Genomic DNA, 17,035 nt, shown 5'->3' with positions numbered 1-17,035 from the left:
AATTTAAGATAAGGAAAGGTGGGTATTGTCTGCCTTCAAGTATTTTTTGAATAATTAGTAGAAAAAAATACAAACGTCAAATCTTGATCGATGTAGGTATTGAATATTGATTAGGTTATTATTATTCATTATTGGAAGTGACGATCTCATCATTCCAAAAAGGTGGTGCAAAAGTACAAAAAATTTAAATCCGAGGTAATTGTTAGAAAATTCTTTACAATAATCATTAGGTAATACCTATTTTATGAAAAAGTAAATTTCAATTTCACAAGTTCATTAAGTGAAATTTTGTTTGATAAATTTGCTGGAGGCAGAAGAACTTCTCGAAACGGTTCGAAACGATTTTAAATTGAACGGGGTGGGAGGGAGGGAGGGGTCAAGAATAGGGTTCGTGTATACCAAAGTTCAGCTTTCGAGGTCAATTTCTTGTGGAACTGGATGATTTACCCAAAACAGGTTGGATGAAGGCTAGAGCGAAAAAATCGCGATTTCTTCAGAAATTATCCCTTTTTGAAGATCCATTTTGTATCTCCTGTTCATGAACACCCTCCGAGCTAAAAAAAATTCTGATTGTCTTTCAACTCAGAACGAAGGTCTTTACCGCTGAATTTTATTGACATTTTTCAACAACTTTTTGAAATACATCCTAATGTTGATAGAGAGATCTCTCTTTATTACAATAGGTATTAATTAAAATTGTCTGGAAAATGTAGAACTATTCACTGAACGTTTTATTGCTTGCAATTTAGAATTCAAAATTTCCAATTTTTTCATCATGGTTCGTGCTTACAACGACCTCCAAAAAATGGACGAATCTGTCAATTTCTTATGCGACTAAGTTCTTTAAATTTAGAATTCAAAATCTTAAATTTTCCCAACATGGTTCAGTTCAGGCTTATGACAACCTATTTGTGCAAAAAGTGGACGAACTTGTTGATTTCCAATGAGCCAAAGTCAGCTGTAAATTGAAAGCCTTCATCGTCTCGATTTTCATTTTTAGACTCGATAACGTGATTTTTTAAACGTCTCAGATTGATAGTTGCATTTATTGCTTTGAACAGAAAGTTGATAAGTCTTCTTAGAAAATGAACTTTTATTTTAAAAAATCATGAAAGTAATGCTTGAGCAAACTACAGATTTCCTATTTCCATTTTGTAGTGCTCCACATCCGTCAGAATATCACTTCGTGATTGTTGTTATGCATGAGCCGGAAGAATTACCATCATCTTTATGATTGGAAGATTCTGCTAAAGCCCACTCTTGAGCTTCGCTCGATCCGAATAAAGTAAATATAGCAGTCGAGAAGGCACAAATTCCAGCTATCAGAATAAAACATCGATTCCATTCATCCATGCTCTAGTAATCATTAATTTATTAGTTACCTACCTAACGCGATTTAATGCAATAAAAGTGTATGGATGAGCTCAAGAATTCTTTCGTGATGAGTGACTTACTCGGTTTACTGTCAAGAAACCAATAACAGTTTGAGTCAGAATCGTAGCCAGTTGGGAACAGAATTCAGAAATGCCAGCGATCATCCCTGTATGACCTGGAGCTATATTGATCACGATCAATCTGATAATGTATCGATTGGAATCAAGATTTCAATTAGTAGGATGATATATCATCATGATGGGATTAAATGCTACGGTGATCAAATCACTGAATCTAATTTAACAAAATATGAAAATGAACTAAATTATCACCCCCAAAAAATATTTACCTACTCACTGTATATTCAAACTGATGAGTGGCGTAGTGACACGCAACGCAACGAGAATCAACATTATTGCAATGAAATCTGAAACCACTGTAAGAGCCAGAAACAAAAAAATTTCGATAATGAATCCGGAGGCCATTATTATTTTACTCATCTATGTGGAAAAAGAATTGAATTAGTGATCTGAAATTCTGCATGTTTGTTTTTTTTTTGCCAGTTTACCCGAGTTGGTGGAATATTGCTGTTATTTTTCCAATATTGGACCAAGAAACCATTGAGTAAAAACATAATCATGTTGACTATGTTAGGAATGGCTGTGAGGAATCCCACATCTTTTATGTTCTTTCCAGTGATGTCTGAAATATTGATCAAAACGATTCACAGTCACAGCAAGTTGAACGACATTTTAGATTACATATTACCTACCTTTGATATATAAGGGAAGACAATTCCCCAAAAAGCATACTTCACTCATGTGAACAAAGTTAGCGACGCACAGTGCCCAAATTGGTAAAGATGTTGCCACTTTTCTGTACGAATGGACAACCTATCATTGATAATATCTCATCAGTCCATTATTAATGCATTTATGATAATTGATGGATTTTAAAACTTGGATAAATGATCAACTTTACCTTCTGTGTAGAGTTTTTGGTTTCTAATCCGTCGAGTATATATGAGAGTTCTTTTTTGGAAATGGACTTGTCTTCAGATGGACTATTTTTCAACAGTGTCAGAAAAAGGAACCCCACTATTAAACTTATGGAACCTGAATCATTGAACCGAGATCATCAAATTAATTGAGATGTTTCCTTATTAGTGTGGTAAATGCAGTCCGTATTCATTGTTTTTTCTTTGCCATACCTGTAGTATAAAATATCATGGGCCATCCCCACTCGAAAGCGACGAACCCACAAAAAGGATGAACGAGTGCCAAGCCCACGAAGAGCCCATTGTAAGTGAATCCCATCAGACTTACTCTTTCACATTGTGGTACCCAGCGAGAAAATATTTCCAGAAAAAATGGAATATACAGGCCCTATTTGATATTGTTAAAGCTCGATTAGTGAAAACCGTCTCAAAGACTACTATTTGAGGATGTATATTGTATCTATTGTCGATACTGAATATCTCACCAGGAATATGCCTGTTAGTAAACGACATGCCACAAACGAATAGAAGTTGTAGTGTAAGGCGATCGAGTACAATAAAGTGGTAATACCCATCATCATCATGGATAAAGCACAGCTTAATGATGCACCGAGTTTGGATATCACAAATCCGCTCGTGAATGCTAATATGGCTCCATATGCAGTCATGCTTGTCACAGTTCCAATTGTTTTGGAATCCCAAGGAAATTCTGGTTGCTGTGAAGAAGACGTGTACAAATGCTAATGTAAGCATTTACCGGTTCAATAGCATACAATTTGGTGGAACATGTGGTACCTACTTGTATTACTGTCACATTCCCATGTTCAACTCGCTTCTGGAAGGTCATATCGATCACAGCAACATTCACGTTATATTTTATAAAAGATGCTGCAATATTTCCCACGAAAAGTAACATAACAATTGCTAACCTGTTTGAAAACAGCAGAGGAATTTTCTCAGTTGCTGTAGAGCTCCTGGAAAAAAAAACAAAGTGATAATTTTTCTCTGAAGCTGGTCTATAAATTTAGTGATTTAAATAGTGGTCAGCTTACTGTGTTTCATATTTATTGGTGCCAGGAGTACTGGAATTCGAATAGTCCGGATGGGGTATGTCATCTTTGGCTGTGGCATCACACGAATCCATTTTCAATGATTGGAAATTTCAAGTTGACTGTTTGGCAGTTTGTTGAATTGTGCTTGTACGTATTCTAGAGAATCGGAATAATTTAGTGGTAGGTAGGTAGGTAGGTATTAGGTAAAGGTATATCAAGTTCTCAGTTGTGGGATTCATTCACGTTGACAGTGGCAATAACGATGATGTCATTCGTTTGGTTCGTCATGTTTTGATAAAATTGATTATATTTTTATTGCAAGTACCTATGTACATGATAGGCATCATACTTATTTATATTCCGGTTTCAAGCACATGATATCTGGCGAAGAAGAGTGCCTAGTGCCTACCTATTAATAGGTATAAGTACATGAATGCTGATGATATTTTAAATCACGATAATTGATTGAATGATTGAAAAAGTGAACTGTCTCGATTATTATTAGCAGTACTTTTTTCCTCGCAGTTATCGAGTGATCCACTGCTGAAATGGATGATATTTCAAGTTCACTGAAAACTTAGACACCCCCTAATTGCAGCCTTTAAAAAAGGGTTAGAGGGCTGCGATTTGCGCCATTGATCATTCCTTCGGAGGATGTTTCCACGGGAAATATTTTAAAAAGGTCGCTGACCTTCCCCCCTCACCACTTCTTGGTCGAATTGAGTGGAATGACCCATGTGATGAATTACTTCATGGAACAGCTTTTTAAAAAATTGCATACATATTATAAAGCCAATAAAACCTACGTGTCCTCGCATTAAAAAAAACTCAGTTTTTATGCAAAACATCATTTTAATTCTATAATTTAAAAACCCCTCAAAAAAACCTATTTTTAGGTATCTCGAAATGAACATTTTCAATAGTTCTCACTTATTCACTCGGGCCAATTCTTTTTCTCATTTCAAAATAAACAAATTCCATATTTTTAAGGTTTCCAAAAATCCAATAAAGCAAGGAAAAATTCTCATAAGTCATATGAATATTGCATCAATTGGCAAAATTGATCGGGTTTCTAGCACATCAATCCACAAATGTTCATTCGACACCACCTCCTCTCAAAAATCTAAAAATTGCTTCTACTTTAGAAATGGTCCAACATGATATGTATCTGCCCCAAAACCCTCATCAGTTCTCGACGCAGCCTTTTTGAATTTTCATTCCGCATTTTTGAATTCAATTCACGCCCCCCCCCCCCCCCGCCAGAGAATTTGGAGACGACGCCACCTGCTTGCACGTTTAATTTTTTTAAAATAAAAAGTACGTATATAATCAAAGTTTAGCTGTATCTTATATCCGAAGAAGTATACAGTTCGAAAAGAAACTTATGAAAAAAAATCATCCCCCCCCCCGAAACTTCTTCTTTAATAAAAGTGTGGGGTATCGAAGTACAGAAAATTGGAAAATAGGTCTGGAAAACCTGGGAAAGCTTGCCAAAAATAGTGGACACCCTGAATGGATGAATCTGTCAATTTCTTATGATGCTATAAGTCCTTTAAACTTAGTATTCAAAATCTTCGATTTTCTTAACATGGTGACAACCTATTTATACCAAAATTGGACAAATCTGTTGATTTCTAATGAGCCAAAGTCCTGTGAATTATGAAAACCTTCATTGTCTCGATTTTCATTTTTAGAATTTCTGCAGTGGACCAAAAAAGTTGAATAACTGCTGGAAGCTTTAATGTGTATGCAATTTAAGCTCAATCAAAGTTGTTTCCGTTTTAGTTATTTTCTATTTCGGGTACAGTAAACTCACCAAGCTTCTCGATAAAGTGATTTTTTTCAACGTCTCTGGCTGAAAGTTGCTTGTCATTACTTTGAACAGAACGTTGATAGGTCTTTTTAGAAAATGAACTTTTATTTTTAATAAAATCATGGAACGCTCGAATGAACCACAGGTTTACAATTTCTATAGGTAGGTATGTATTTTGTGAACTCCGCATTGTTCTGAATATCACTCCGTGATTGTTTTTATGTACGAGCCGGGAGAATAACGATCATCTTTATGATTGGATGATGGTGCTAAAGCCCACTCTTGAGCTTCGTTGGATCCGAATAAAGTAAATATAACGGTAGAGAAGGCACAAATTCCAGCTATTAGGATAAAGCAGCGATTCCATTCTTCCATGCTCTAGAAATCAATAATAATGCCATAAAAGTTTCTACATGAGCTCGCGAATTCTTTCATTATGACTTACTCGGTTTGCAGTCAAGAAACCAATAATCGTTTGAGTTAGTATCGCAGCTAGTTGAGAACAGAATTCAGCAATGCCAGCGATCATCCCTGTATGACCTGGAGCTATATTGATCACGATCAATCTGAACGTAGCAATTGGAATAAAGATTTCAATTAGTAGGTGATGTGATTGATACATAGATATGTATTAGTGATGATAATCTCATTAGAATCTCTTTATAAAATCATCGAATCTGATTTAACAAACTAATAAAATTAACCAAGTCAGCGCCTCAAAAAAATAATACTCACTGTATATTCAAACTGTTGAGTGGCGTAATGAAACGCATAGCAATTAGAATCAACATTATTGTAATGAAATCTGAAACCAGTGTAATAGCCAAAAACAAAAACATCTCGATAATGAATCCGGAGGCCATTATTATTTTACTCATCTATGTGGGAAAATAATCGGATTAGTGACATGTGCTGCAAAAAGGCGAACGACCAGTGATTTCCTTTTCATACGGTATTTGGCATGTATTTTATTTTTTGCTAGTTTACCAGTTACCTGAGTGGGTGGAATATTGCTATTATTTTTCCAATACTGAAGCAAGAAGCCAGTGAATAAAACCATGACCATGCTGACTGTGTTGGGAATAGCTGTAATAAACCCCACATCTTTGATGTTCTTTCCAGTAATATCTGAAATTTTGATCAAAACGATTCATTTTCAGAAATTGAACGACATTTTAGATTATTGTTCTTGAGTACCTTTGATATACCAAGGGAGACAATCCGCTAAAAAACATATTCCACTCATGTGAACAAAGTTAGCGATGCATAGTGCCCAAACTGGTAAAGATGTTGCAATTTTTCTGTATGGATTAACCACCTAAAAATCATCGAATATCTTATTAGTCATTGGGTCATTCCACGTCAATTGGACCAAGAAGTGGTAGGTGGGTTCGGCGATTTTTTTGAAATTTTTCCTGTGTGAAGACCTTCCGAAGGGATGACCAATGGCGCAAATTGCAGCCCTCTAGACCATTTTTAACGGTAGCCAGGGGGTGTCAAAGTTTTCAGTGAACCTAAAATATCATCCATTTCAGCAGTGGATTACTCGATAATTGCGATACCTACCGAAATGGAACTTTCCCCTATAGTTAGGGGTTTGAAAGGCTTTTCGGTGATATCGTAAAAATCAGTGTTGCCACTTTTTTTCGAACAAAAAATTAGCTCAAAGAGCTTCAAAACGTAGGTTTCATATCGTTCCGACTCCCAAAAATTCTGAAAAAAACATATTATGGACAACTGTTCATGCTGAACAACATATTAAAAAATTGGGATGGTAATTTGTAACAAAGTCGATTTAAAAAAATTTAAACTTTGCGAAAAATGCGATTTTTTGATTTAAAACATGAAAAAAAGTTTTGATTGGTAAAGTTGACCCATTTGACCCCTATTTTTACGTATCTGTTGAAAAAGTTGAAGAAACCCCTTCACTTGATAAAATGAACTCATCACAAAAAAATCAAAATTCGAAAAAATTCAATTAGGTATCAATTCCAAACATCAAAAAAAGTTTAAATTTATTCAGTTGTCTTATTTTGACCTCTTTCTGACGTATTTCACGAAAAAGCTGATGAAAATCACACTCGCAGTAAAAAAAATTAAAATTAATTTATTTTTTGAATTTTTTCGAATTTTGATTTTTTGTGATGAGGTAATTTCACCGAGTGAAGGGGGGTTTTCAACGTTTTCAACGGATACGTAAAAATAGGGGTCAAATGGGTCCACTTTACCAATCAAAACTTTGTTTCATGTTTTAAATCAAAAAAACTCATTTTTTTGCAAACTTAAAATTTTTTTAAATCGACTTTGCGACAAGTTACCATCCCAATGTTTTAATGTGTTGTTCAGAATCAACAGTTGTCCATAATATATTTTTTTCAGAATTTTTGAGAGTCGGAACGATACGAAAACTACGTTTTGAAACTTTTTGAGCTAATTTTTTGTACGAGAAAAAGTGGCAACACTGATTTTTATGATTATCACCAGAAAGCCTTTCAAACCCCCAACTATTGGGAAAAGTTCCATTTTGGTAGGTATTGCAATTATCGAGTAATTCACTGCTGAAATGGATAATATTTTAGGTTCACTGAAAACTTTGACATCCCCTGGCTGCCGTTAGAAATTGGCTAGAGGGCTGCGATCTGCGCCATCGGCAGGTCTTTCCACAGGAAAAATTTCAAAAAAATCGTCATTCCCCCCTCTCCTTTCCACTTCTTCGTCCAATTGACGTGGAACAACCCCATTAATAATGCCTATGGTTTCTCAATTTCAAAACATGAATATGATTGGTTTTACCTTCTTTGTAGAGTTTTTGATTTCTAATCCATTGAGTATATATACGAGTTCTTTTTTGGAAATGGACTTGTCTTCAGATGGACTATTTTTCAACAAGGTCAGAAGAAGGAACGCCATTATTATACTTATGGAACCTGAATCATTAAACACAGTTCATCATTTGACATGTTTCCTTATTTTTGTGTAAATGCAGTCAGAATTCATCGTTCTTTTCTTTGTCATACCTGTAGTATAAAATATCATGGGCCATCCCCATTTGAAAGCTATCAACCCACAAAAAGGATGAACGACCATCACGCCTACGGAGAGCCCGTTATAGATGAATGCCATCAGACTTACTCTTTCACATTGTGGTACCCAGCGAGAAAATATTTCCAGATGAATAGGAATATGGAGGCCCTATTTGATATCGTAAAAAGCTCAATTAATAAAAACAGTCAGTATAGACTGCTATTTGAGCAGGGCGTCCACAAGCCTGGAAAACCTGAGAAAGTCGGGGAATTTTGGAAATTTACAGCATTTTTTACACAAAAGTCAGAGAATTTTGAGAAAGGTTACTTCAAACAGATTTTTCCATTTCTCATAATGAAAAAATTCACCTTCGCTTTGCTCAAGCAATTTTTTCGAAGGTTTGTCGAATTCCCCGAAAGTCTTGTTTTTTGCAAGAGTTGTTCAAGTGTTGCATTCTATCAACTTATGAGTTATGAATATCCTTAATAAATCTCGCTTTTTTGATAAAAATGGTCAAGAAGCCTTGCCTTTTACTGATGAACTTACTGTGCAAGTTAGTAGCGGACTGAGTCGGATCGGGGCCCCTGGCGGATGAACCGAATGGGGCCCCCAAAATTTTTTCCTTTCCCCCTTAACAGTGGCGTAGTCAGGATTTTCTCAAGGAAGGGGCAAAACCAGATTTTTAGGCATGCAAAATCGAAATTAGGGGCAATTTTCTGGAAACCGGTCGTAATGTGTGGTGATTTTATGAAAACGAACGCAAAATTATGGCTCAAGCTCAGCGAGAGCGAAAATTTTTAGAAAAAATGGGTCCAAACAACAAAAAAAACGTCTATTTTTGCATGTTTTTTTTTCAAATTTTTGCTCGCAAGGGAGGCAGTGCCCCCTTCGACCTCCCTCCCTTGGCTACGCCGCTGCCCCTTAAGAACCTTTCTCGTTCTTCGAATTCGCCGAAAATATGAGAAAAAAAGTAAAAAATTCTGTTTTCTGACCGGAAAGCCGGATCCGGCCAATGATAGCATGGGTCGATTTGGTATCTAGCACAGATCGTTTGACCAAAATTTGAGCTCTGGAAGTGCATTAGATGAGCTGCTTTAACAGGTTTTTCAATTCTTCCAATGACTGGCATAAAAAACCAGATGGGCAAAAAATATGCTTTCTGATGTAAATTTCAGATCCGGCCGACGGTAGTATTAATCGATTAGGTATCAAGCAAAAACCCTTCGGCCAAAATTTTAGCTGCTCAAATTCATGTGGTGGTGCGGAGAAACGGCCATTTTTCGAATTCGCCGAAAATGTGAGAAAAAAAGTAAAAAATTCTGTTTTCTGATCGGAAGGCCGGATCCGGCCAATGGTGGTATGAGTCGATCAGGTATCTAAAAGACTACCTTTGGCCCAAATTTGAGCTCCGGAAGTTGATACGCGGGAGAGATGGATATTTGTAGTTTTTTCCCATTTTGTGAGTTGAACAGCTTTTCCTTTGTACACAAAACTTCAAAAATTCGCCAAAAATCGAAAAATCAACTTGAGCAGCTGAAAATTGGGGGATGGGTGTTTTTTGAGGTCCTCTTTCCAACAGTCTAAGTTTCATTCAAATCGGAGATTCTCATGTGGGAGGCTTCCCTTGTCAGTACATATTTTCGAATTCGAATTTTTAAAATGGCGTTCACATCACTATTTTCCCCAAATTTGGATTACAAGCTCGCCTCCACCGCCCTTTACCATTAATTTTAATGAGTTTTCTGTCCCAAAATGATTCTTCTTATTTATGGAAATTTTTCCAATTATCAAATAATTTTTTTCATCAATTGTCCGCTTGTGTCAAAATTTCTGCAGTTTTACAATTGGTATTTTTGTGTTTAATTTTTCGAAATGATTTTGGAGGATATTAAATTTAGTTCCTCTCTATTGTGGCTGTCTCCCCTTCTCTTATCTTTCAATGATGCTTCCAGAATCCGATATTTTTTTCATGATTCTTTTTTGCATTGTCACCCAGTTTACTGTGTTGATAAAAATGGTTTTTATTTTGAATTTTGATGATTTTTCTGGTCACTTTTTCCAGCTGTTTTGGTTACTAAAGTTACTTTTTTCGAGAAAAATTCGAGACAAAAAGTCTGGATGAAAGAATGAATTAATAAAAACATAAAAATAAAATGTAATCTCAGTATTGAGATAAAATAAAATAAAATTTCAGTATTCTGTCCAGTTTATCATTCGTTTCAAGTTCCAAAGAAAATGTTTGAGGGGTCAAATAAAAATTTTAAAAAGTTTTTGAAAAATAATGTTCTTCCATTGTGTCTAATGTCTATGCTTGAATGAGAATTATTAATATAATTTTTGTTCTTTTAACAGAACGCCTCTCTTTTTAAAAATTTTGATACCATCGATTGAGCACAGCACGTTAAAGTCTTGATTTTTCCACTAAAAAACCAAAAAAAAATTTCCCACCAGGTTTAAATAAGGGCCACCCTATTAAGCACACAGTCATGCTTGGAAAAAAAGGGCAAAACTTTAGATCTATTAACGATACTTGAAGCTCATGATGTTCGAAAACATTAGAGTAATTCATTTTTCAAGAACCTGGAAAATTGGAGAAATTGGTTTGGAAACCCTGGAAAAGTCAGGGAAAATAATTTCCAGAAATGAGTGGACACCCTGTTGAGGATGTATGTACCTATCTACTGCCAATACTGGATATCTCACCACGAATATGCCTGTTATTAAACGACACGCCACAAACGAATAGAAGTTATAGTGCAAAGTGATCGTGTACAATAAAGTAGTGATACCGCACATCATCATGCACAAAGCACAGCTTAATGATGCACCGAGTTTGGATATCACAAATCCGCTTGTGCATGCTAATAGGGCTCCATATGCAGTTAGGCTCGTCACAGTTCCCATTTTTTTGGAGTTCCATCGAAATTCTGGTTGCTGTGAAGAAGACGTGTACGTCGTGTACATTTGCAAATGTATCATACAATAATAATGGTGGAACATGTGCTACCTACTTGTATTATTGTCACATTACCAAGTTTAACTCGCTTCTGGAAGGTCATATCGATCACAGCGACATTCACGTTATATTTTATTAGAAATGCGGTAATGTTCCCCACAAAAAGTAACGTAACAATTACTAACCTTTTTGAGAACAGCAGAGGAAATTTGTCAGTTTCTGAAGTGCTCCTGGGAAAAGAAACAAATTGGTCATTTTTCTCTGAATCTGGTCCATGAACGATTTAAATAAAGTAGTCAGCTCACTGTGTTTCATGATTTTTGGTGGTTGTGGTTGTGGTACTGGAATACGAATAGTCCGGATTTGGTACATCATTTTTAGCTGTGGCATCACGCGAATTCATTTTAAATGATTGGAAATTTAAAGTTCACTATTTGCCGGTTTGTTGAATTGTGTCGGTTTTCTAGAGAATCGGAATACTTAATTTAGTCGTATGCAGTTCTCAGTTGTGGAATTTATTCACCTTGACAGTCGCTAGCGATGATTTTATTCGTGTCGTCGTGTTAAAATAAAATTGATAATTTACATAGTTGTATTGCAACTTCATGATAGGTATCATACTAATTATTTGTGCTACGGTTTCAAGCACATGATATCTGGCTTAGAAGAGCACCAGGTGCAAGCAAAATTACCCGCCATGAATCGCGAATCAATTTTGAATCGGATTCAGAATCAGTCTCCGAATCGTATTCAAAACAAAAGTGAATAGTGTAAGTTGAATTGATTCAATTTTTTTCAATCAATCTTTCCAATTGGTTGGTTCAAGTAAGTAATTTTTTAGCCTCCATCGTTCGATTTTTTCAGAAATTTTAGATCCTTCAGCAGATTTTTTTGAAATTTTGATATTTCCTCAAAGTTTCATTAAGAGGATTTAGAAAGCCATAATTCAATCTGCAATACTAATTTGAAATCTAGTGCAAGTGCTTTCAACTCGTTTTGAAGCTTCTAGTTACTTCTTAGACGTTCAAGGCCGACAGGCACGAAATTATAGGGAATATTGGTTTGGTAGATCACCCCCTCCTCCCTACTAAAATCTTGGAAACATTTCACTAGACTCGACGAAGTCGATAAATTTTGTGAACTTTTAGTCTTAATAGAAGAATTTATTTGCCGACTTTCTCGGAACTTGAAGCACATTTTTGGCTCAAGCCTGTTCGTTTTTTTTTTCAAAATCGAACTTTCTAAAAACTTATCATTAGGTAATTCAAATTTTAGAAAATGCTTAAATTCAAAAATAAACTCCTCACATGGAAAAAAATGGTTTTTTATTTCTCGAAATACAAAATTTCGAGAGCTTTTGCCCTCACTTCGTTTGGATCTTTTTGCTTTTGTTTTTGGAACTAAAATTTCTACAAAAAATCACTCATATTTTAAAATTTTCAAACCTGCAGAAAAATCGAATTCTTCCTTTAAAAAAATCGTCGTTCTTTCAATTATCAAAATGAAAATTTTCAAAAGCTTTTACCCTCACTATGCCTGGCCTAATTTGTTTGATTATTTAATTTTTTTACAAAAGGAAAATGAAAATTTTTTATAAGTCATAATAGGCTATGAATATAACCTACTTACCCACATAGGTAATGTATCAAGTATTATTATCAATTGGCAAAATTGAGTTCTTATCTACCTATTTCACATTAAAAACTCAGCTTTTTATTCGGCAAAACTGGTAATTCTTTCTCATGTTAATCGGCAAATTTTTGGTTGATCACCCCCTCCCAGACAATGCCTAGTTTCGTCCCTAATGGCTGATAAGGTAGATACTAGTTTTTTCCCCAAAATTGGTGTATTCAAGTTTGAAAAATATTTTTTTCATACTTCTTTGAAAATTTGAAAAAGTTTTCATCTGCTGGAATACGTTTTTCCAGCCATAACAAAATATGAGCAGGATTTGGCATAAATTTTGTTCGAAAAACTTACAATTTCAAGTAAGTAGATTACTTTAGAAGGAGAAGGAGAAATGAGACGAGGGCAAGATTACCATTTTACGTACATCAAGGCAGCTTAGGATTTTTTGATCCAAAATTCCCTGGATTTGAACTGATTTTACTCTGGACATTCAAAAAAATCGAACCATTCTGGATATATTCATCAAATTACTTGTACCTATTTAAACTGATTTTATGCAAGGTGAAAAAATTTTAAATTGACAATAAAAAAAATAAAAAATCTAACCATTTATACTTATCAAATTTCCCGTTTTTAAACTGATTTTTATGCAAGGAGTAAAAATTCCAAATTTCACTAAGTGAAAAAAATATTGAAGTTGAAGAGATATCATGGGCCAATGAGTTCACCCATATCTTTCGAGTTTCTTCAGGAACCGATCCACCTCCGATCTCCTATTCTCTAAGTACACAAATGTATGGAGTTGCAGTCATTGCTTTGAATAAAACGTTGATAGGTCATTTTAGGAAATCAACTTTTATTTATGTAAAATCATGAAAGTAATGCTTGAACGAACTACAGGTTTCCAATTTCCATTTTGTGAGCTCCACTTTCTTCAGAATATCACTTCGTGGTTGTTTTTATGCATGAGGTGGGAGAATTACGATCATCTTTGTGATCGGATGATGGTGCTAAAGCCCATTCTTGAGCTTCACTGGATCCGAATAAAGTAAATATAACAGTAGAGAAGGCACAAATTCCAGCTATTAGAATAAAACATCGATTCCATTCATCCATACTCTAGAAATCATTAATTTATTAGATACCTATACCTAATGTGAATTGATGCTATAAAAGTCTTTAGATGAGCTCAAGAGTTCTCTCGTAATGACTTACTCGGTTTACAGTCAAGAAACCAATAATAGTTTGAGTCAGTACAGTGGCTAGTTGAGAACAGAATTCAGCAATGCCTGCGATCATCCCTGTATGACCTGGAGCTATATTGATCATGATCAATCTGAATAATATATCAATTTCAGTATAAATTTCAATTAATAGGTAGGTGATAAAGTATCATGATGGGAATTTGGGAATAAAAGCTGCAGTGATCGACTAACTGAATCTGATTAACAAAATATAAAAATTAACTAAATAAACACCACAAAAAATGCCCACTTACTGTGTATTTAAACTGATAAGTGGCGTAATGAAACGCATAGCAACGAGAATCAACATTATTGCGATGAAATCTGAAACCATTGTAAGAGCCAAAAACAAAAACATTTCGATAGTGAATCCGGAGGCCATTATTATTTTACTCATCTGAAAGGGAAAAGAATTGGATTATGTGATCTATAATTTTAATTATTTTGCATGCTTGTTTTTTTTTTGTTTTGTTTTTTTTTGCTAGTTTACCCGAGTTGGTGGAATATTGCTGTTATTTTTCCAATATTGGACCAAGAAACCAGTGAACAGGAGCATGAACATGTTGACTATGTTAGGAATAGCTGTGATGAACCCCACGTCTTCGACATTCTTTCCAGTGATATCTGAAATTTTGATCAAAACGATTCATTTTCAGAAGTTGAACCACGTTTTGAATTATTGTCCTTACCTTTGATATACAAAGGGAGACAATCCGCCAAAAAGCATATGCCACTCATGTGAACAAAAAGTGCAATGCATAGTGCCCAAATTGGTGAAGATGTTGCAACTTTTCTGTATGGATGAACAATCTATCATCGAATATCTCATCAGCCATTAATAATGCATTACGGTCGATCGATTTTAAAAACATGGATATGATCAACTTTACCTCCAGTGTAAAGTTTTTTGTTTCTAATCCGTCGAGTATGTATAAAAGTTCTTTTTTGGAAATAGACTTGTCTTCGGATGGACTATTTTTCAACAAGGTCAGAAAAATGAACGCCATTATCAAACTTATGGAACCTGAATTAGTGAACAGAGTTCATGATTTGAAATGTATTTCCATTTGTGTTGAAGCAACTTGTGTACATCGTTTTTTCTTTGCCCTACCTGTGGTATAAAATATCATGGGCCATCCCCACTTGAAAGCTACAAACCCACAAAAAGGATGAACGAGCGTTAATCCTACGAAAAACCCGTTGTAAGTGAATGCCATCAGACTTACTCTTTCACATTGCGGTACCCAGCGAGAAAATATTTCCAGAAAAAATGGAGTATAGAAGCCCTATTTGATATCGTTAAAGCTCGATTAATGAAAACAGTCATTTGAGGATGTAGTTACCTACCTACTGTCGACACTAGATATCTCACCAGGAATATGCCTGTTAGCAAACGACACGCCACAAACGAATAGAAGTTGTAGTGTAAAGTGATCGAGTACAATAAAGTCGTGATACCACACATCATCAGAGATAAAACACAGCTTAATGATGCACCGAGTTTGGATATCACAAATCCGCTCATGAATACTAATAGGGCTCCATATGCAGTTAGGCTTATCACTGTTCCAATTGTTTTGGAATTCCATGGAAATTCTGGTTGCTGTGACGAAGACGTATACACTTGCAATTGTAAATATTTTCTGCTTCAATAGCATACAATAATATCGTGAAACATGTAGTGCCTACTTGTATTACTGTCACATTCCCAAGTTTGACTCGCTTCTGGAAGGCCATATCGATCACAGCAACATTCACGTTATATTTTATAAGAACTGCAGTAATATTTCCCACAAAAAGTAGTATAACAATTGCTAACCTTTTTGAAAACAACAGAGGCAATTTCTCAGTTTCTGAAGATTTCCTGGGAAGAGAAACAAATTGATCATTTTTCTCTGAGACTGCTCCATGAGTGATTTAAATAGTGGTCAACTTACTGTGTTTCATTATTGTTGGTGCCCGAGGTACCGGTATACGAATAGGTTGTATTGGGTGCATCATTTTTTGTTCTGGCATCACACGAATCCATTTTCAATTATTGGAATTACAAGTTGACAATTTGCCGGTTTGTTAAATTGTGCTTATTTCGGAATAATGTAATGGTATTAAGTTCTCAGTTGTGAGATTTTTATTCACCTTGATAGTGGCTGTAGCAATGACGTCATTTTTTTCTTCGAGGTGTGATAAATGATAATGCACCTAATTTAATTTCAAATAAGTACATGATATCTAACGAATAAGATTAATAATCTCTTTCATGAAAAAATATTCCCATCTTTGGTTTGAATTGCAGAATTTAAATGCAGACGAGATACCATAACTTTTCTGCAATGAGCCATCCCACGTCAATTCGACCATGAAGTGGTAAAGGGGGTGACGACTTTTTGATCATTTTCCTGTTGAAAGACCTTACGAAGGGATGATCTATGGCGCAAATCGCAGCCTTCTATCCCTTTTTTAAAAGCTGCTAGGGGGTGTCAAAGATTTGAGTGATTTTAAAATATCATCGATTTCAGCAGCGGATTACTCGATAATCGAGTTACCTACCAAAATGAAGTTTTTTCAATAGTTATGGGTCTTAAAAGATTTTTTGGTGAAACATAATATAAAAATTAATGTTGCCACTTCTTTTTGTGCGAAAAATTAGCTCGAAAAGTTTCAAAGCGTAGTTTTCATATTGTTCCGACTCTCAAAAATTGTGGAAAAATATATTATGGACAACTTTTAATGCTGAACAACATAATATCAAAAATTTGGGCTGGCATTATTTCGAAAAATCGATTCAACAAAAATTGAAAGTTAGCGAAAAAATGCGATTTTTTGATTTAAAACACAAAAAAAAGTTTTGATCGGTGATGTTGACCCATTCAATCTCCATTTTTACATATGTACATATCTGTTTGAATATGTGTAGAGAGAAGATAGGTGGGAACTTAGTCCTCCTGA

General features: G+C 35.1%; 2 protein-coding genes across 3 annotated transcripts; both read right to left on the bottom strand.

The window, feature by feature from the left end:
* Window positions 1-5,329: 5,329 nt before the first annotated feature.
* Window positions 5,330-11,884, bottom strand: LOC135837198 (sialin-like). Of its 2 annotated transcripts, none has more exons than XM_065352391.1 (10): window positions 11,522-11,884; window positions 11,272-11,446; window positions 10,964-11,194; window positions 8,254-8,428; window positions 8,030-8,163; window positions 6,434-6,554; window positions 6,231-6,364; window positions 5,972-6,114; window positions 5,682-5,802; window positions 5,330-5,614 (listed from the first exon to the last, which is right to left on the bottom strand). In XM_065352391.1, exons 1-10 carry the CDS (start codon window positions 11,617-11,619, stop codon window positions 5,438-5,440), a joined length of 1,509 nt encoding a protein of 502 aa, XP_065208463.1. In that variant the 5' UTR covers window positions 11,620-11,884; the 3' UTR covers window positions 5,330-5,437. The 2 variants fall into 2 exon arrangements, with proteins under 2 accessions (XP_065208463.1, XP_065208464.1); XM_065352392.1 differs by lacking the exon at window positions 11,522-11,884 and having other exon boundaries at window positions 11,272-11,307; window positions 11,402-11,446.
* Window positions 11,885-13,712: 1,828 nt separating this feature from the next.
* LOC135837199 (sialin-like) lies at window positions 13,713-16,222 on the bottom strand. The gene is made up of 10 exons (XM_065352393.1): window positions 16,027-16,222; window positions 15,779-15,953; window positions 15,462-15,692; window positions 15,201-15,375; window positions 14,980-15,113; window positions 14,779-14,899; window positions 14,580-14,713; window positions 14,344-14,486; window positions 14,061-14,181; window positions 13,713-13,964 (listed from the first exon to the last, which is right to left on the bottom strand). Exons 1-10 carry the CDS (start codon window positions 16,116-16,118, stop codon window positions 13,788-13,790), a joined length of 1,503 nt encoding a protein of 500 aa, XP_065208465.1. The 5' UTR covers window positions 16,119-16,222; the 3' UTR covers window positions 13,713-13,787.
* Window positions 16,223-17,035: the final 813 nt, after the last annotated feature.

Source organism: Planococcus citri, chromosome 2, assembly GCF_950023065.1.
Source record: "Planococcus citri chromosome 2, ihPlaCitr1.1, whole genome shotgun sequence".
Classification (NCBI taxonomy): Eukaryota; Metazoa; Arthropoda; class Insecta; order Hemiptera; family Pseudococcidae; genus Planococcus; species Planococcus citri.
This window is presented reverse-complemented; position numbering and strand designations above follow the sequence as displayed.